We start from the raw sequence: 22,288 nt of genomic DNA on the forward strand, positions 1-22,288 counted from the left end.
GAATAATAGGAAGTTTTATTACAGCCATATTCCTGAAATAACATTTTCACTGATTTTCACATTTTTGTATACATCAATAGCTTTTGATTTAAATAATGTTCACTGAGTCAAATCAATAATCAAATCGAAGAGAGAGAGCTTGTGAATTAGAATCAAATCAGGACATCTGATTCGATACCCAGTGCAATTTATATTGTTTTAAATCATTTTTAGGGGAGCGCTCGGTGTGATTCAGTGGAAAAACAAGTACAGTGCAGTGATTTAAGATCACCTTGTTTTATCTTATTTATTAAATCACTGGTTAGATCAGTAGAAGCATAATCTATTTGGTCATCTGTGGCTGTTTAAACACATTCAACCATAAAACCGTTTTCATTATGAAAACTATGCGACCTGTTGAACTTTTCACTTTCCCTGGTGGAAGTGGGCAAAATTGAAGAAGTTCAAAACATTATTAGTCCACACCAGTTTTTAGCATCGCACACTTGTGATCAGGGTGACAAAAACGCATCTTAAAGCGTTAGTTCACCCATATATGAAAATCACACAATGATATACTCACCCTTAAAGCACCCCAGCTTTCTTCTTTCAGTTGAATTCATTCAGAGAATTTGTTTTTGATGGTTTGAAGCTGTAAAATCTACAATCAAGTTCAGATTTATCCAAAATAAAGCGTGGCTTCAGGGAAATCGCTATGCCCTGCTACACCAATCTGACGATCGATGGTCTTGTCCACTCCTGAATGTGTGTTGTACATTGAGCGAAAATTGTTTATAGTTTAATATGCTGAAACTTTAGATATTTTTGTAACAAAAATGCATCAAATCACTTCAAAAGACCTTTATTTACCTCCTGTGTGAGGCACACATATATATATATGTGTATATATATATATATATATATATATATATATATATATATATATATGTGTGTGTGTGTGTGTGTGTGTGTGTGTGTGTGTGTATACTTTACTTTATTTATATGTGGATTTAAGCACTTTATATTAAAATGAATTCCTCTGAATGGATTGGACTGAAAGAAGATAATAGTGTACAACTAACTAACCCCTTTAAAACCAAGGCCTTCAGAGAACATTTTTAAGAAGGCCAGAAAAGTGGGTTTACCTGTAAAAGCTCCACTTCAGCAAGAAGAGTTTAGCTGCTTTTGGAAGAGCAGCGCTGGACTGGTAGGGCTTTAGGACCTGCGAGACCACCCCATCCAGCCAGGCGGCCCACTGCTCCAGAGAGTTCTGCTGCTGAAGGGTCAGCTTAAAGTCCTGCTCAAGCCGCTGCACCACCCGGTCCTCACACCGGCACACCCATGAGGCCTGTTCCTGCAGGACATTTAGAAAAACACTCTCAATCACATACTGTACCATTTCATTTCCCACTAACTCATCAAACTCATCCTGACAGCTTATTAGAATCATAATACTATTTCACAGTAAATACCACTGTATTAGAAGTGGTGGAAAATTGCTAAATGCAGAGATAATAAATCATTTGTATGTAATCTGTTGTAATTGTGTTTATTAGCCTAATATCTTTGTTAAAAAGGGGCTTAAGGCTCACTCACTTGTGTTTATCGTCAAATATTTGTAGATCAGCAGAGTGAACATGCAAAAATTACTCCCTGCCATTAAATGGCACTCAGTGGAAAACAGAAATACTATGGTACACAATGTGTGTTTGTCTTGACCCTTTTGTTCCTGAGCTCCACCAAGTAGTGTCTACTGTAGCTTCAGCAGCTCAAGGCTATGAACAAAGGTGCCAATCTCATTGGTTGAGATTATTTTTAATGTGGCGTCAGGCTTATTTCATTCGTTTATTTATACTTTTTTTTGCATCATACATTTTGCATGTTGGTGTGCATATTGGTCCCCTTTCTTTAGTCACAAGGTTTTAAACATTGGTCAAAACACAAGTGGAAATCTGTGCACACACTGGCTTCAGCAAATATTACAGCACAATACAGAAATTAAGTGAAAGTTAGTCATGGAATAAAACAGGATGAGTAAATTAAAGAGATGGATCAGTGATATAAAAACGATACAGCTGATTGGTGATGAACATGATCCAGGATCATTCTTTCATCTATTGTCTCACCGGATCAAACTGGATTTGTAAAACATAGATATGACTCTGACAACATCTGCAGATTGTGGAATATCCTAGATTATGTACACATGAGCAAAGAACCTACTTTGTGTTTCGCTTGATGCCGAAAAGGCATTCGATAGGGTGAAGTGGCCCTTTCTTTTTGCCGTGTTAGAGAAGATAAATCTAGGTTGTAATTTTATTAATTTAATTAAACTCTTATATTCGCAGCCTTTGGCAGCAGTCAATACAAACCGGTTAATATCCAATAGATTTCCTGTCCATAGAGTCTGCTGCCAAGGCTGTCCACTCTCACCTCTCTTATTTACATTGGTCATTGAACTTTTGGCAGCGGCCGTGAGAGCCAGTACAAATTTACACGGCATCAGGATTAGATAAGAGGAGCATCAAATCTCACTCTATGCTGACGATGTTTTAATGTATGTTAAATATCCTGAAACCTCTGTTGAGCCAATTCTTTCTATTATTGGAGAATATAGCACATATAAGATTAATTTAAATAAATCTCAGGCTCTGTGTTTGAATGCCCTTTTGTAAGACACTTTTTATTCTTCATTCCGCTTTACTTCCTTCGGTTTTCAATATGAATGTTATGTGATTATGTGAACTTACTCAAAGCTATTTGTGATTTACTCAAAGCTAAACGCACCCCATTCATTTCTAAAATTACACAAGAACTGTCTAATAGGTTAGATCTACCTTTTCAACGTTTGATGAAATGATTCTATGAGCTACTCAGATAAATAGCTGTAAATCACTTTTAAATGAATCAGTCGTTTAAATTAATTAATTGACAAATGCTATGGTCACACTAGAGTTTACGCGTGCAAAACTCTGTTGTATGGCACTGCAAAAAGGGGCAGGATTAAACAAGATGATTAGACGTTAAAAAAGACAAGCGATTGGTCCATATTTGAAATTTCTGAACAGAAGGGATTGATCATATGGATCACAACCCACGTTTCGGAACACACGTTACCCGTGGATCAGTTTTTGTTTACTTGTAGATTAATCTTAAATTTGTAATGATCACAGAGAGATCACCTCTCGCGTCATTCAAATCACATGTATGAAAGCATTTAGGCTTTCATGTAAAATATAATGATGACGGAGGAAGTTATAGTGGTAGGTTATTTGGGATGTGTTTCAAGGTGTTTTCCGTCACTACTTTAGCTTGCATCAATGCATTCAGTGTAAGCTGCACGATTAATCATTAAAAGATCGGGATCTCAACACCCACGCAAACAATCATCAAGTCCTCGTGCTGCAGGAATTAGGAGGTCTGCTGAAGGTGCAGCTGTCATGCAGCGAGGGGTTTGCGTCTTAAATAATCTACGACAGTTTGCATTCATTGAACAGTAAGAATGATTAATAAACACATATGAAACAGTCTCTTAAAAGTCACGTCTTATCTTCAGTTTCGGATTTAAGCGCACTTTGCAATCACACTACAAGCGTACCGCGCCAAAGCACAGGTGAACTGCGCTCACACTTCTCAAACGATCCAGGAAACGAGCCTGGACACGGTTCGGATAGCATAATGTGAGTACGCTCGGACCTTACTCCAAATGTGGACTGCAGCTTTACTCATTAATGATTTACTGCCACCTACTGGTGGCAGTTACATGATGATTGTCTTATTAAGAAATAATTGGATTATTTCTTAATAAAATGACTTATTTGAAAATTAATTAAAAATATTAATAAATACCATTAATAATGAGAAACAAATGAATAAATGCATAGTTTAATTGTGATGCAACTTTTCAGAATTTAATATGTGATTTTAGCCTTATTCAACTCTACATCATGTCATTAGTAAGATTTTTTTTTTTCTTTTATTGATTGACAATTCTATTGTATTTTTTTTTCTTGGTTTATAGTTGAAAGACAAGACATCCCACTATGAAGCCTGCAACAAATTTTACACCATATTTTGTGATTTCATATATATAGAAGGCATTTTAAATGCAACTAAATCTTGTCAAAATGTTTTACCATTATTCAACTTTACATATTTATGTAAAAATTAATAAACATACTCTTATCCGGTACTTCATAAAACCCATAAAAACAAAGGTGATCATGCTAAATTTGATAATTTTTCCAATGAACTTACTGTACATTGGTTTAAAAGCTATTTGTTAAACAGAGGTTATATATTAATATTAGTGTTTTAGTAATTAGTATTTTGTGGCTGGGTTCCAGGGTTGTGGCAGGCATTGCATTATTGTTACATTAATACATGTACTGCGAGTCATTTTAGGCAGAATTGTTGGCTAGATGACTACATACACTCAGTAAAAACCCTTTTTAAAATCTCTTTCAAAGAAACAAACTGTATGTTATTTTAAACACTCACTAAAGTTTCCGCTTTCCTAATAGACAGACCACAAACACCCACAGCCACACCAAGTCAAAAAATGAGTTCATCTCAGATGGTGACAGATGAAAGCACTAGTAAATACAGCACCCAACCTCAAGTCTGGCTGGGATGCGAGGGATTTGTCCAGTCACACACACACACACAAACACACACACACACACACACACACACACCTGCACATTTGCAAAATCCACTCTGTTGAGGTCGCTGAGCATCTGGTTGATCTGCGCAGTGTTTTGCAGGACGGCTCGAGCTGCCTGAGCCAGGTGGTTTAGAGAGGTGTATCTGCGCAGAGTCTGAGCAAACGCACTTGCAGATGTCACCTGAACAAAAGAGTTTTATATTTAATAGTAACATTGTCAAATGTTTGATTAATTTTGATGGATGTGTGTAGATAAAGTATTTCTAGGTATTCCATTCATTCATTCATTAATTAATTAATTCATTCATTCATTCATTCATTATTTTCACATTCTTTTCTCCAAGACTATTTGTTCCTATTAGTTTAAATAATCAGTGGAGAAATGCATTTAGCTTTGTATTAAATAGGTTCATTTTGACCAGCAACAAGGAGTTCATTGCTGTTTTTAAATCATGTTGCGCTGTGTCTGTTAGATCAGCAGATCGCATTCGCAACACTGAAGTAGAGAGGTTTATTACCTGCTTATCAAACACAAAGTAGCCATACCTGAAATCATCAATTAGAAATGGCTCAATAATACACTGGACAAATCCTCAATGCACTGATTTTCCCTTTTTGCTGCCGTTTTGGAAATGTCTGCAGATCCCAGTGGGCTGCACGCTGTGTCTCAGTGATGCATCAAGCAATTAATTCACGCACTGGCTGAGCAGACACAACATGTACCGCTCCGTAAAATTATTCTCACAATGACTTTCTATTCTTCCAAGGGGAATACTTTTAGTGCTGCGAATAGTTTGTAAAGCCTGGCTCATTTTGGTCAAAGTAGTTGATTAAATTAATAAAAGTGAAACATATATATATATTGTCATTAACAGAAAATTATATAGCCTAATATATATATGTGTGGAAACGAAACCCACAAGAACGCATACAGTATGTATGTATGTATATATATATATATATATATATATATATATATATATATATATATATATATATATATATATATATATATATATATAAAGTGTTTGTTTTAACTGCACAAATCGAGCACAAATGAATTTGTGCTGATTTGGAGTGTTTTTAGCAACATGGGGTGGAAAGTGACGTCACACGGTCAAAAAATATAATGCTTAATATCTCAGATTATTTATTTTATGAGATGCCAACTTCACAGAGGTTTCTTGATGCTGGTTTTCCCTCTTGAGAAGAGCTTAAATGAATAATTTTTACTGTTAAACAACAGTAGCAGTGCAAAAAGCTTAGTTTCTGGCTTTTATATGGATTATAGTGTGTGTGTGTAAGAGTGTGAGATACCTTTGTGCACTTACCTTGAAATGTCTAAGTAAATCAAAATAAGCAGCTTAGCTCTCAGAACATAGTAAACAAATTTGGTGTATTTATGCACACACACTATAATCTGCTGTTTCACTCCATAGAAATCCATATAGAGGCCAGGCCAAATGATGATCAACAGTAAAAATGACAAATTTGACCTCTTCCCAAGAGGGAAAACCACCAACAATCAAGAATGCATCATGTTATGGCGTCATGGCTTTGCATTTAAAAATTGTGGTTATAATGGAAGTCAGTGGGGCAAAAACAGGCACCGACATAACAAAAGTGTAGTCAATTACAGACGTGTGCATGAGGGTTATTGCAGAAGGTATGATATCTGGGAAAACTATGATTTTCATTACTGAACCTCCTCAGTTTAGTAATGTATGTCTGATTATGTGTCACAAGCATGTTTTTTGCATTCTGTTAGACCCTGCATACACAAAATTAGTCACAAGAACAGACTTTTTGTGGTGTTCACTACCAATTATAAGCTGATAAGGCCCACATAGAATCTGTGCCAAAAAGACAATTTGCAAGCAGAGAGAATGTATATTTAATTTCTGCTCCACTTCAGCAGAAAACAACTCTCATTCTTTTGGATGCACTTGCCACTCAGTGTTGGCACTTTGCATATGAAAGTCCAAAGTTCAAACTTGAGGCAAACAAGCAACATTATCTAGCCATTGCATGTTTTGTTCACGCTGTTGCTACCTAGGAGCAGAAATAAACACTTTAAGGCAAGTCATGTTACCTGGCAGCCATCTTTAAAATGTCTCTCTGCCATGCAAGTGCAACTCCTATCTCTTTGAATGGGGAAGCTGTTAATCAAGCTTAGAATTAAACTTCATATTTAAAATCACCAATTAAATAGCTACATATTTTTGATAGCCTACAGAACAAGCCATCCTTATACAATAACTTGCCTAATTACCCTAACCTGCCTAGTTAACCTAATTAACCTAGTTAAGCCCTTAAATGTCACTTTAAGCTGTATAAAAGTGTGTTGAATCATCTCTAGTGAATTATTATGTACTGTCATTTCGGCAAAGATAAAATAAATTAGTTATTAGAAATAAGTTATTAAAACTAGAGAGTTTAGAAATGTGTTGAAAAAATCGGTCGAAGATGGGTCTGAAATACGGTGGACTCTCGGGAAAAACGGGAGTGTTGGCAGGTATGCTCCAGCTTCATTGCTAAATGGATAACATGGATTTTATTGAGAGAGTGGCTGTGTTTATATGCTTTAGGAAGACTGAAAAACAGCATATATTCGCTTGATGCTTCATTTGCGTCTGATGTGAATACACCTTTAGTGTTTAAATGGCCGAGGCAGGAATTCATTTCAAATAATGAGGTCAGATAGGAAAGACGCACCATGTAGTTAATTTAACAGTAGAGATTCCAAGCTTTAATGTATGTAGGTTTATTTGTCATGTCTGTGAGGCAAGTATTCGCTGATATTCCAGCAATTTTTCCGACTGCAACATTTGCTGCAGAAAGTGTCATTAAGAACACACATTTAGACTCAGACCCTCCTCCAGAGAAACATTTTATAGCGACTGACGATTGGCTCCTTTACTAGTCGGTGGGAAATCCTTCAATAGAATGTCCATAGACTGTTGCATTTTCAGGTATGGACAAAGCAATCAAACCAAATGTAAAAGCACATTTAGAAACGATTACGACAAATAAATGATAACATTTAGTTGCTATTTCCTACCTTGACACGAACCATCTCTTCAGGAATGTTCACCATGGCATTAGTCAACCAGCTCTCAAGACTCTTGGCAAAGTTTCGGATGGCTTGTGTTAAGGCACCTGGAAAGAGAATTAAGATATATCAGCAACATACACTATATTGTCTGGCAGTGGATGATTTACTCGTAATTGGTACCACCAGCAGCACTCATGTTGAACTACATCCAAGTTGGCAAGGAGATGGTGAGCAAAAATAGGCCACTGTTGGCAAACAGTGAGCCACCTGATGGATCACCATCAGCTCTGGCACATAAGGCTGCATAGTGATAAGTGGAGCGAGAGAACATCCTGGAACTCACTGGGAATAGGTCTCAGAACGTCTGGGATGAGCATCTCCACCAGGCCTTGGTACAGTGTGTTGTCGCAGTCACGACTCCAGCGAAGCACCGGCTCATATTTACAGAGAATCACCAAGCATGTCTTGGGTAGCCTCTTCTCCGACTCATCGTGCCTATGGAATAAAAAAAATTTATTTGGCTACTGTCTTATATATCTTATTCATTAACCCTATGAAGTGCACTATATTATATTTGAAACGCAAATCTCTATGGTTTCAACATGATAAAACTTTGCTTTATAAGTCCAATGTAATTGAAATAATAATAATAAAAAACTTGTAGATGTTAGCATCAGTAATGATAGTTTTTAGGATATTTTTAAGTTAGTGCTCACTACAACAGTGACAGAAGTCGCTTTTATGCGATAGAAAGTCGATATAAACATGTAAAGCTTGTAGTTTGTCTCTTACGCCGAAATGGATCAACAGTTTTATTCACGTCACCTCACACTTCATCAAATCGAAACCAATCAAATGCTCTCTAGTATCTGCCATGCTCCGCCGCTCCAAGACGCTTCAAATTTGATGCCCTTGAGCTCAACCACTCTCACTGGCAAAGCGGTGATAAAACTAAACACTATTGGCTGTTTTTTAAAGGGGAGGGGCTACACGATGCCCCACCCCCTCCTTATCTTTTTAGTTGCGATTACCTCAAATGCCTAATAAAAATGCACATATCAAAACGCTAAACGGGACCTTTAAAACATGCTTTACATAATCAAATTGATAGTTTATATATAGATATAATTAGCTATAGATTTTACCTAAATGTTTTACTTATAGCTAGTAGCATTTTATCACAGCTCAGTCAGAGCAGTTGAGCTTAATAAGAGACAGATCAAACTAAACATAGTTTATTGTTGTTGTTTTCGTTAGAACAGCTGATGGTAGTATTGGTAACCTAGTAAGCAACGATAAAAAAAGACAGCCATAATGGAAACAGCTGATTATTCATGCTGGTGTAATGTTCTTTGTGAGAGTTTATTTGACAAACATGGTTTTATCTCTCATTATTCACATTAATCCTTTTTCACAGAAGTCCAAAACCACCTCAAACAACCTAATATTTTTAAGTGTGAAATAAGAGATTTTTTTATTTATTTGTCATTTCCATCACTTGTTTTTCAGGCCCCGTTTACACTAATACGCTAAAGTCACGTCCACACTGGCGTTTCACCTAGTGTTTCCAAAGTCCCTTTAAGACAAGTCATATCACTCGGCGGCCATCTTTGAAACGCTTCTTGGGCAGTATGCTCGCGCATTCTGTCTGAATATCAATTAATCAATCAATATCAAATTCTCCAAACCTACTTGCCAAGTTTATGATTGAATTTCATTTTAGGAATCACCAATAAAACTAAGCAACTGTCTCTTTAGTTTCATTTCAAAATGTTCAAATCACGCAAAATCTGCAGAAGCTCATGTCTGGTCCGAGCCCCTCCCCCGGAGTATTGTCAGTCTACAATTCAGGCTCCTCCACTAGAAGGTGGGCTTGATTAGCCATATTGACCGTTACACTTTTTTCCATTTAAAATAATACGAGTGACATGTCTTGTGTATTCTATAGTCTTTGGTGTTTCTGAACAACTGTCCATCCACACTATACCACTGAAAACGCACATCACCTGACCACACACACACTCTGTCATGCACTGCAGCGTGCATGTCTGAGCTCCAGGCAGTCAGCGGGTGCTTTGAGCACGGAACCTCAGGTAAGAGCAGTGCACGTCGGAATGTTCATCAAGGATCTACCGCTGGATCTAAACTCACTATATTTGTTAAACGTGATGTTTAATTCATCTTGCTGATTATATCTGATGACATATACCCCAACTTTGGGCTTTTGAATCTATTACTTGTACTCAGGTAAGCGCAAAGATAAGTTAATAATTAGTGTACACTGATTCTACAAATTTGACAGATTGTTTGCCTTTATTTCAAATAATGTATTAACTTATTGTATGTTAAACTTTTATAATGGACATTATTGATTATTAAAACTGATATTCAGCAAAAGAGATGGTATGTTTTGTATTTTCAATGAAAATGAAAGGAGGCAGTTATGTTATGAAGATGACGGTCATACAAATATGTAGCTACATGACGCCTCAACATTTTTGGTGTCTGTTAAGTTGTTAATATCAGAATGAAAACTGACAGTTAAGCCAGGATGATGTGAACGACGTTATAATGTAGCCTACACTGTTCCCTTTGAAGATTTACCCGACGTGTCCTCGAGAGGTTGTTTTCCATATCAAACTTGCGAAGTCTGAACTTAGAAGAAAAGGATGCAAGACTGAACTTTGTGTAGGCTATTTAATATTGAGGGAAAAGGCTCAATTAGATCCATCCACACTGACACGGAGCAGCAGGGTTTAAAATGAAAATAGCCTCTTTAGCATTTTCAAAACTCTGTGGTAATGTAGATGGAAGGCGTAACGGTAGCAAAACTTATGCATTTTAAAACGAAAATGTAATAGTGTAAAAGGGGCCTCAGAGAAGGTTCTGGCTGCAGACCGAGTGCATATGCAATCTGGGACTGCATCCCTGCTTTTAATGTGTACACCTAACCCCGCCCCTCACCCCACCCCCTCACCGTGACGTCAACAGCTCTGTTTAGTGCATGTGTCCAAGACGGCATGTCTGAAACTCGCATGTGCAGATACTATTGGTTTCTCATGCAACAATTTAAAATGTGCATTAACACATAGTGATGGAAACCCAACTATAGATTTCTTTTGGTTTAGAGACATAAGCACAGTGGGGAAAGTAATTGTTAGTCAGCGCAAACCATGAAATTGATCAGACTCATTTGAGTTCTGCATTGAATGCTGTATTTTAGAGTGATATAGAGCAGATTAGAAGAAGAAATGGTAATAGGGACTATTACTGTAGCTGTCATCAGTCGTTAGATGCAGTTCTACTGAGCTCAGTGGCTCTGGCTGAACTGTGATAAACAAAATGCTACTGGCTATTTTTAAAAAAAGAGGATATGCTCAATATGTCTTGCCCTGACTTCCTGTTTCACTTCAAATTTTCAAAACATTGAATTAAGCTTTCACATCTCTGGTTTCATAGGGACTACATCCTTGTTCAGTAGAACGTCTTGATGAAATTCTACTGAAAGCATAAAAATCTTGGCATGTAGCGTTTGTATTAATGAATTTGTTGTGTTGAGATGCGAACTTACACAGCTAGTGTTGCCGAGTCTCCTGCCTGATTTTCACTGAACCTCCAAAACGTTTTCCAAAGAGTTTCCACCAAAGGGAACTGAAGGTTGACCATCACGTCCAGAATGGCCTAAAGAAACCCAAAACAACAATTAAACCATCTTGAAAGATATTTATTGTGACACTTTATTTTGATGGTCCATTTGAGTATTAGTAGACTGTCTGCTTAAAATCTGTTGATATGCTCCTTCAACAGACATTTAACTGACTATAAGAAACTTTGCAAGAACATGCTAACCCCAACCTAACAGTCTACTTTTAATCTATTGAGAATTAGTTGGCATGTAGATGCAATGTAACTTAAATTCAACAAACAGACCATCATAATAAAGTGTGACCATATTTACTTAAAGTACATGCAGAAATATTCAAAATTTCTTCTGAGTCTTTTGGGGAACAAACCCTGAGGTAGACTTAAACTGAAACGGGGGTTTCATGACCCTTTAAGGGATTTTATATACAGAAAGCTGTTGAGGTGCTAACACTCAATGACTGGATTGAAACTTCGAGAGAAGACTCACTTCGCAGTGTTCTCTGTAGAGCAGCTGAAAACTCTTGAGATGTTCCAGCTCAATGCCCTCTGGTAAAGCTTTACCCTGCAGGTCAACATCAGGAAACTCTGGGAGAGCTTTGGACGCATCTAAACATCAAGAATAACAACAACCATATGCTGATGTGTTATTAATATCCACTCGGGACAAGACACCTGATCACATGACTAACGTCTAGCTGAAATCATTTACTTAGAGAGGAAAAACATTTGTTCAAACTTCTATTTAATAATTTTCCTTTAGCTTAGTCTCTGATTTATCAGAAGCCGACACAGCGGATTTAACCGCCTACTCTTCCATCATTTGTTTCACGCAGCGGATGCACTTCCAGCTGCAACCCGGTAATGGGAAACACCCATACACTCATGCATTAACACACTCATACACTACAGCCAATTTAGTTCATCCAATTCACCTATACCACATGTCTTTGGACTGTGGGGTAAACCAGAGGAAACCCACACAAACACGGGGAGAATAAGCAAACTCCACACAGAAACGCCAACTGACCCAGCTGGATTTGTTCAAACAGTTAATTTTAAGTAACTGAAATTGGGGTTTTTAAAAATACTAAAGTAAAATGTAGTTTAAGTTAAACACTTGGTTAGATGTTTCATTATACATTTCTTTATTTAAATCAGATGGACTAAATTGTTTTAAAAATCAGTTCATTCATTAGTGGAAATGATTAAATCTGGTCACATTAAGTGAAGTTTATTTATAAACTAATTTCGAGAGGATCATGTGCACAGCTGGTCTTGATTCATGTTTCACCAATCAGACGATTCCTAAGCCACTATAAATGCCCTAAGGTACACATCACAGTCATCTTCGTTTTGAAGTATCCCCTTTCCACCCCTTCTCCTGCTCCTTTCTTAGATTGTTGTCTCACAGCAAGAATGTCACTAGTTCTAGTCCTTACTAAGCCAGCCGACGTTTCTGTGCGGAGGTTACACGTTCTCCTCGTGCCCACGTGGGTTTCCCCCGGGTTCTCTAAAAACATGCGACTTAAGTTAATTGACTAATCCAAATCGGCATCATAGGTATGCACCTAGTAAGTAGGTATCTGTTAAGCACAAAATCTATCTGTTCATTAGCTACTTCAGAAGGGGAGTTTCGAGATCTACCTGAGCTCAAACTCCCCTCTTGCCCTGCAACGGGAGGGAGCCCTGTGCTCGAGGATCTTATGAGCTTAGGGCTCTCTCCCGGGTATACAAAACCGCTTTATAAGCCACTTATAAGCTAAGTGTGAACTCTTGAAATCTATTTTAGATATTCCTAATTATTGTTCCAAAAAAAAAACATACATTAAATATAATGCTACTCTTAACAATGAAGCTGATCAACTGTTAGGAAATCTAGTAAATTTGATTATATTGTTTTGCAAAAACACCTTAATAACAAAGTTAATTCATTAGCTTAACCACCCTGATCTCATGAGGAAACATAACTATTTTACATTTTGTCAGTTTAGTGGCTAATTCGTACAAATTTGATTTCAGTCAAAAAAAAATGTATGATTTAAAAAAAACAAAAAATGTGGCACCAAACCCCATCCCTTTATTCATCAGATGTCGCCACAGTCGAATGAACCGCCTACTTATCCAGCATATGCTTTACACAACGGATGCACTTCCAGCTGCAACCCAGTACTGGGAAACATCTATACAGACTCATTCACACTCTTACACTACGGCCAATTTAGTTTATTCAGTTCACTTATAGCACGTCTTTGGACTGTAGGGGAAACCGGAGCACCCGGAGCTGAATAAAAAACGTTTGAAAAGTCAGATTAAATCAAGATATAACTATAACTGAAAATCTCAAATCTGAGGGTTAAAAAACCCAAAAGAAAATTTTCTCTACAGCTGTCTAACTGAACTGTTTACCAGTGAAAATTGCTAATCACACAATTAGTATCTACAGTAGGAAATGTATAAAATATCTTCATGGAGCATGATCTGTACTTAAGACTCTTATGATTTGTGGCATAATAAAGATATATAAAGTATTAATTTAATGAGTGTGGACCTTCTGCATGATTTTTGGCATCAAGAAAAATAGATCATTTTGACCTGTACAAAGTATTTAGGCTATATTCGCTAGACTAGTGGTCCAGGGTCACATTTTAAACAATACTTTCAAAAGCTTTATACATTCCCACTAGATTGAAATGCACAAAGAATACCTTTTAGTGTTACGTGTCTGACTTTTAAGGCTTCTGCCATAACTCACCGAGAAACTGCTGGTACTGCTGGACCTGTGTGCTGATGTCCGACAAACCCGAGCTCTGCTGCTGCTGCTGCTGCTGTCCAGATCCTGACGACATCCCGTTGGTGATTCCCTCCACCTTCTGAACTGGCTTCAACCTGCAGGGACGTACAATCAGACGGACTGAGAAATGAAGGATCCAGGGAGAGACTGACAGTGAGAACTGACAGAGAGCATGAGTGTTCACCTCTGTTTCTGGGAGAAGGGCTGCTGTCTCATGGCCAGGTGCTGCTGGTCCTCCATCAGCCGGAGCAGAGAGGAGCTCGCTTTGATCCGCAGGCCATAGTAGTGATATTTGGAATTCCCTCTGGAACAAACACACCAAAGCTTCAGTGCACCTGTGTGACCTGAACCTGAGGATCATGGAGGCGTTTAATCACGTGTGCGTGACTCACAGACACTTTCAAAACCACCATTCAAAAAGTTTCAAGTCGGTTCCGATTTCAAATGTTTTTGAAGTCTTTTATGTTCACAAAGGCTGTATTTATTTCATGTAGAACACAGGGAAAACTGGAAAAATGCATAATTACTCTTTAAAGTAACATATCCTAATATAGAGTATATAGGTCACACGGTGGCTCAGTGGTTAGCACTGTCACCTCACAGCAAGAAGGTTGCTGGTTCGAGTCCCGACTGAGACTTGGCATTTCTTAATGGAGTTTGTTCTCCCCGTGTTGGTGTGGGTTTCCCCCACAGTTCAAAGACATGCACAATAGATGAATTGAATAAAGAAAATTGGCTATCGTGTATGTGCATGAATGAAAGTGTATGGGTGTTTCCCTATGATTGGTTGCAGCTGGTAGGGCATCCGCTGTGTAAAACGTATGCTGGATAAGTTGGAGGTTTTTTCTATTGTGGCGACCCCGAGAGGATCACATGCTTATGATTGATCGCGGCTGGTCCCGCATTAGCCAATTCTTGACTTGCCAATCAGACATAACCTAAGTTCTATAACACAGTCATCTTCGTTTTGAAGAATTCCCCAATCCACCCCTACTCCTCCCAAGCTTGAGGATCTTATGAGCTCTCTCCCGGTACAGCATGCCATCCGCTTTATAATCAATCATTAGCTAAGTGTAAACTCTTGAACTGACATGCACTTTCCCAACCTGCTGTTTGGCGTGTGTGTGTGTATCCATACAATTACAGTTCTGCCAGAATATGTTCAACATTAATAATATTTTTTTTTTAATGTTCCAACAGTTGGAGTGTTTTTTGGAAGAGCTCTGCTCTGCTCTGCTATTCGCTTTTAGCTGCTTTATGCATCAATTAACACAAGTCCTTAAATTGTACCTGAAGTCAAAATTGATCCATGCAAGTTAATCAACTCAAAAAAAGTTTGGAAATCTTCAATCGAAGTCAGACAATTTTCTTCTGTGTTTGGACTTCAGTCACAATATTCTTAACCATGCCCCTCTTAACTTTATTTTCATAAGAAAAGATTATGCTAAAAAAGCCCCTCCCCCAACTTAATATTCCATTTTAGTTGGAAGTACATAAACATACTCAGGGTTTCTGCAGGTTTCTTCAAGTCAGGTTTAAGACTTTTTAATACCTTTTTAAGACCAATATAAATTCAATTTAAGACTTACATGGCTAAACATTAGGTATTGTTGATAATGGCCCAGTTGGGCTAATTTTTTTCATATTTTAATGTGTCGAAACAAAAAAAAACAAAACTCTAGTTGTATACCCTGTTTTCAACATAAATGTTTAATTATTTTAAAGACAAGTTTAACGTTGTTAAAAGTATATATATATATTACATAGTGAAAATAAAAGTATAATCAAAAACATATACAGTAGTTGCTGGTTCAAATAGATTATATCTCCTATTCAACCTGATGTGGTTCTGTTATAAAACCTTAAGTTTCATGTCTATTTATAAACATTATGTCCGCTCCCCCTTACTTCTGTAAATAGTCTTTATATAAATGGAAGATCATGTAAAAGGATATGTTGCGCTATTATTATCATGTGTAATTATGTAACTCTTTTTAGTGTATGGATTTTAATTAGGAGAGTTTGCTGTATCTCTTTGCAATACATTTTTTTGATGGATTGTTGGTGATTGGATGGATCTCGGCCCGATTGGGTTGCTTTGCTTGGACAGAGGTAATTAATTAAGACCCTACAACACAATATTTTAGTGAATTTAAGACTTCTTAGGGCTAAAATGTTGTTTTTAAAATTTATGACATTTTAAGTCTTGTAAGGACTCCACGAACACCCTGATACTGTCTCAGCAATTTCTGGTGTCCTACCTAGTCAGATTGTCCTACCACCTATTCAAAAAGTGCAGTAGGTAGTACATTGTGATGACGCAATATGCTACCCATCAGATTTTGCGAGCAGTGTAAATTTTATGTGATGTAGTGTGATATGAAGCTGTGACATCGTCCTAATCTACCTAATCCCTAACCCCAGCCGCAGAACCATTCAAATACAGTGTTGATAGCATAATCTGATGGGTAGGATTAAAAGTCAGTGCACCTGTTCACATGCTGTTTTTGCAGACAGAGCGAATTGCTTAATAATTTTATCTAGCACATAAATAGAAAACAATCATTACAGCATTATTATAGTCAAAAAATGTCACACACCCCACTGTACTACCAGTCAGAGGGCATTGTTACATCCAGATTTCTCTCACCGTGTGCCCAGACGTCTGGTCCTCAAGCCCATGAACACAGAACGGATCAGTTTCCCAAAGGATGCAGCATTAACTGGCTCCAGCTTCTGCTCCTGACAGTGCAGCAGGTAGTGGCAGTAAAGTGTAGACCTGGGCAAACTCACTCCTTCTGCTGTCTCATAATTATCCAACAACCACTGCACCTGAGGGCCAGAGGACAGCTGCCGGGATAAGACACACACACACACAGCCAAACACACACACTCAGACAGAGTGCCCAGGCTAAAGGATGTCCTGATACACACAAACGTATAGATGCAAACATGTGGGAACACTTTCACATGCAGAGACACTGCACATGCATATGGGTGATTCTATAATTATAGATACATTCGGCTTCAAAATTGCGCATCTTTTTTTTTTAGGTTTTCTATATTATTATTTGTTTTAATAACTTTTCACACAATGCTGTTGATTACAAGGCAGGGCTTGGCAATAAGGACTGCTCGATGGCCTGGGGCCAGCGTCTAGACTTTCGGGACAGTAGACAATATAATCACTGGCCCGATTGGGCCAGTGCTGCCTTGTCACTAGTTTACTTTGGCTGCGACTCTCTGTCAACTGCGTGCAAATATAGTCTTGGGGGACTTTCACATCTAGACATTTGTTTCGGAACCTGTCTCGTTTACCCAGTTAGCATGTTTTTTTGGCATATGTGAATCCTGCAATCATGCTCGGATCCGCGCCAAATCAATCAGTCCAAGATCACCTGAATGAGGTGGTCTCGGTTCCATTGAAATGAACTCATTTCATAATGTGTATTCATATAGCGCATTTATTGTGAATGGCCATACACCCAAAGTGCTTCAATGGGATCTCTCGACACCACCACCAGTGTGCAGCATTCACTTGGATGAGACGATGGCAGCCACAAAACAACAGCAAAAGTGCGCTCATCACACACCTGCTATAGGTGGAGTGGAGAGACAGTGATAGAGCCAATTCAGTAGATGGGGAAGATTGAGGTCCATGATGGGTAAGGGCCAATGGAGGAAATTTGGAGGAAATTTTAACCAGGGTTACACCCCTACTCTTTACAAGAAGTGCCATGGGTTTTTAATGACCACAGAGAGTCAGGACTTCAGTTTAACGTCTCATCTGAAAGATGGATCGCATTTTAATTTTGTGTGTCAGAACAAAATGTGACGAAAACAAAAATAAATATATGAAAAAAAAATTGTATGTTCGTGAGAAGGTTCAAATTAGACATAAATTAACCTTTTATTCGTTTTTCATTTTGACAAGAAAGAAAATTAAACGCTGGTACACAGACCCATAAGGAAGTGATTCGTATTTTGGCAACAGCGAAAAATATATCTCCAATTCTAGAATCACCATTATGCGAGGCAATTATGCACTCATGCAGAGATTTTCTTTGACACATTGTTTAAAGTCAACATAAAACAGTGTTTACTAAACCGGTAGTTCGATTTAAAGCTGATGAAAAACAATGATAAAAAGTCACGAACACACTCAAAAACATTATGCATGCTGTTTGTTCAAACTACTTTTTTAAAATGAGCTGAACAATCCATTTACATTTGTAAAGACTGATGAGTTAACTTAATTTCTTCATGTTATCCCAACACAAATAGGCAAGTTTGCAGTGGATCTTAAAATTATGTTGACCTTAAATGAACACAGTGTCCTCACATTTGCAACAAATGACAATAATTAGCCATGCCTATATAAAATATTGTTATTCTGACAGCTTCCATGAAGCATTCAGTGCTGTGAATATGAATGTCTTTATCTGAATTTCTCTGCGCAATTTTAATTATACATGTGTTTTGTGGTAGTTGTTTTGTTTTTCATTTCTTTATTTTGTCAGTATTTCAAAAAAGAAGTATGGTGAATGGTGAAACAAAAGCTGCTTGGCAGACAGACCTTTTGTTTGGCTGAATGACCTTGCACCATCAGTAAAGTTTGTAGGGTTGGATTGATTTGGTTTCTGTTTTTGAAAGAAACGTCTTATAATCACAGCGGCTACATTTATTTAAGCACAAATAGAGAGAAATCGAAACGGTATTATTAAGAAAACAAGAACTGTAATGTTTTAAAATCTAACTTATTTAGTATTTTGAAGTAATTCATACCGATGTTTAGCATAATTAGTTATTTTTTATATATTTTAATGAGAACAGGTCAGAATAAATATTTTGCTTGATTTTTATACCAACCCTAAACCTTCATGTTTATACCTACTGTATATGTTGTGCTAAATAACAGTGGAAAATTAGTTTAGAACAATTTATTTGCAAGTAGGCACATTGCTTTTTATCTATATCAGAGAGAAAGTCAGACAGGGGGGGCACACACTTTTTCACAGCGCTGTATGCCTCTCAACAGCTGTTTTTGCGAGCCGTGGCATACAAGGTGAGTATGCAATGAAACGGTCAATCGATGGAATGCCTCAATCATTAAGTATATTACTTTTATAAATGTGTGTGTGGTAAAATTTGAAGGGTGTTTTATATATGAACACAAGGTCATATGACTCTCATGAGTATCATGAATATGATTATGACTGAATTTGAATGTTTCTGCGATGAACATGACAGCACAGTGAAAGGCTTAGCAAGCGTCACTCATGTCAACTGGACATGTGTCATCCTAGAAGTAGCATGCTGGGAGAAAAAAGTTAATCTAATGGCTTTTATTGTTAAATTGAAATGATTTATATAATGATGCACCAATCTTCATTTTTTAAAAGCCTGATTTTGTGCAAAAATTCCAATACAGACTTTTTAAATTAAGCATAAACTAGATATATCAATGGTGTAATTTCAAAATATAAATCTAAAGTTATAAATGAAAAGGCTAATTCACTCTCTTTCTGTAGTAATAATGGCATTCCCATGGTTAGTGCTGTAAACAAAACACATGCACTGTTTATTATGCATTATATGCCAATAATCTTAAAAAAAAAACTTGTAATAGTCCCCTTATATATTTCAATAAACTCCTCCCACCCTCAAAGAAGCATTTACTATTTTCATTTAGTATTTCTAGCAGTATTTCCTTAAAAACTGTTACTTCTCTCAGTGAGTTTTTTTTTTTTAATACAACTATAATCCACTCCAAAGACAAAACAAACAGACGCAGAAATATTGATTAGACCCCATGTGGAACCATTAACGTTTCGTTTACACTTGTTGTACTTTAAAATCTTTGCACTGTTGTTTGTATGCAAGTCCAGAATAAAAAGTGGTCCAAAGTTTGGAGCAAAAAAAGTCCAAATCCAATTTATGGCCAGTCGATCGGTGCATCTCCAGATTAGTGGTTCTCGATTCTAGTCCTTGCAACCCACTGCTCTGCACATTTTTTCTGTTTTATTTTATTCAGGAAATTAAATTTTTATTTTTTAATGTTTTATTCTTTTTACTTTTTACATTTGTCCCAAATTGACTGTTAATGGTCTGTCATGGGCACTCTGCAGGATATTCCGTTATGATTCCAGTTCAAACGGAGCATATATGTTTTATTCAAATTTAGCATTTTAGAGTCTAATATGTGAATTTAAAAGTTTTGTTATTGCGAAAAGGAAAATGTATTAATTATTAATTACTCTAGTAGTCTAATGTCTTTCCAGTCTCTTGGGACCTTCATCCATCAGCACAAATAAATATATTTTAGACTCTCTGAGCCTCCATAGACAGCAAGGGAACCAAAACATTGTCAAAAACTTCAGTGTGGCTTCAGTGGTTCAGCTGTAATCATACGAAGCTCCAAGAACACTTTTGTACACCAAATGAATAAATTTAGTAATGAGTAAATGAATTTACTGTGGGAAATATGACACTTACATGTTGTGCTACTGTCTCTTTTTCCAATATTCATCATTTTTTGCCCACAACAGTGTGCTTGAAGCATCGTATGATTACAGTTGAACCACTGAAGTCACATGGACTGTTTAGACAATGTTTTTGGTACCTTTTCTGGACATTGATCTACTGGGATTTTCACACACAACCATCTCTAGGATTTACAGAGAAGGGTCTGGAAAAGAGAAAATTTCCAGTGAGTGGCAGTTCTGTGGGCGCAAATACCTTGTTGATGTCAAAGGAGAATGGCCAGACTGGTTCGAGCTGATAGAAAGGCAACAGTAACTCAAATAACCAATCGGTACAACCGAGGTATGCAGAAGAGCGTCTCTGAATACACAACACATCAAACTTAAAGGCAGATGGGCTACAGCAGCAGAAGACCACACCGGGTGCCCCTTCTGTCAGCTAAGAACAGGAAACTGAGGCTACAATTCACACAGGCTCACCAAAATTGGACAACAGAACATTGGAAAAATGTTGCCTGGTTTGACGAGTCTCAATTTCTGCTGCAACATTCGCATGGTTGGGTCAGAATTTGGCATCAACAACATAAAAAGCAATGGATCCATCCTCCCTTTCATCAATGGTTCAGGCTGGTGGTGGTGTAATAGTGTGGGGGATATTTTCTTGTTACACTTTGGGCCCATTAGTACCAACTGAACATTGTTTCAACGCCACAGCCTACCTGAGTATTGTAGCTGACCATGTCCATCTCTTTATGACCACAGTGTACCCATCTTCTGATGGCTACATCCAGTAAGATTACCATGTCATAAACTGTGAATCATCTCTGACGGGCTTCTTTACCATGACAATAAGTTCACTGTACTCAAATGGACTCCAGATCTAAATCGAATAGAGCACCTTTGGGATGTGGTAGAAAGGAGATTCACGTCATGGATGTGCAGCCAACAAATCTGCAGCAACTGTGGGATGCTATCATGTCATTATGGACCAAAATCTCTAAGGAATTTTTCCAGTACCTTCTTGAATCTATGCCACCAAGGATTAAGGCAGTTCTGAAGGCAAAAGAGGGTCTAACCCAATACTAGTAAGGTGTACCTAATAAAGTGGCCGGTGAGTGTATATTATATATTATTTTACATGTAGGTATATTATGTCACACTTCTCTAGTAAGTGTTGTGTGTGTGAAATTTATGATGATTCCATGTGCTCAAGCACTGTGTAGGACCCTGGAGCTCTTCTAAAGGCCCCGATATGCTTCAACCGAAATCAAAAAACGAACTGTAATGAAGTCATATTGAAAAATCTAGCTGAAATGAAGTTTTTTTTTTTGTTTGTTCCAGCAGTTTAAACAGCTCACCAATGTGAACTTTTAAGGGGGTTTGTTTTGCCTTCTAAACACCTTTAAGCTACCATTGGACCAATTGGTGGGTGTGTTCTGGTACTCTGCCTTCTTTGACATGCAATTTCTTTCCTGCATTTTATTTCTCATTCCACGGGGGTCAACCAGAAGATCAAGATCCAAAACAAGATCACTATCCACATGAATACACAGTTGAGAAGCAGAGCTGGTACGATCACTCACAGAGAGACTTTATCTTTTTGAGGTTGGAAACTTTAACTCAAGAGTGTTCACACACACAACAAAGAGCCCACCTCGTGACTTCACATC

General features: G+C 37.5%; 1 protein-coding gene across 17 annotated transcripts in view; it reads right to left on the minus strand.

Annotated features, from left to right (window-relative positions):
- rfx1a (regulatory factor X, 1a (influences HLA class II expression)) overlaps positions 1-22,288 on the minus strand; it is a 63,573-nt gene that overhangs the window by 7,111 nt on the left and 34,174 nt on the right. For 10 of the 17 annotated variants that reach the window (XM_087241876.1, XM_087241865.1, XM_087241874.1 and 7 more), the window contains 9 exon segments: positions 16,787-16,986; positions 14,321-14,440; positions 14,098-14,231; positions 11,833-11,951; positions 11,272-11,381; positions 8,044-8,195; positions 7,707-7,804; positions 4,677-4,826; positions 1,125-1,333 (listed from right to left, as the gene is read on the minus strand). In XM_087241876.1, coding sequence (XP_087098002.1) covers positions 1,125-1,333; positions 4,677-4,826; positions 7,707-7,804; positions 8,044-8,195; positions 11,272-11,381; positions 11,833-11,951; positions 14,098-14,231; positions 14,321-14,440; positions 16,787-16,986 — 1,292 coding nt within the window. 17 annotated transcript variants of the gene reach the window in all.

Source organism: Danio rerio, chromosome 3 (assembly GCF_052040795.2).
Source record: "Danio rerio strain M-AB ecotype USA chromosome 3, GRCz13ab, whole genome shotgun sequence".
In the NCBI taxonomy this organism is placed as follows: domain Eukaryota; kingdom Metazoa; phylum Chordata; class Actinopteri; order Cypriniformes; family Danionidae; genus Danio; species Danio rerio.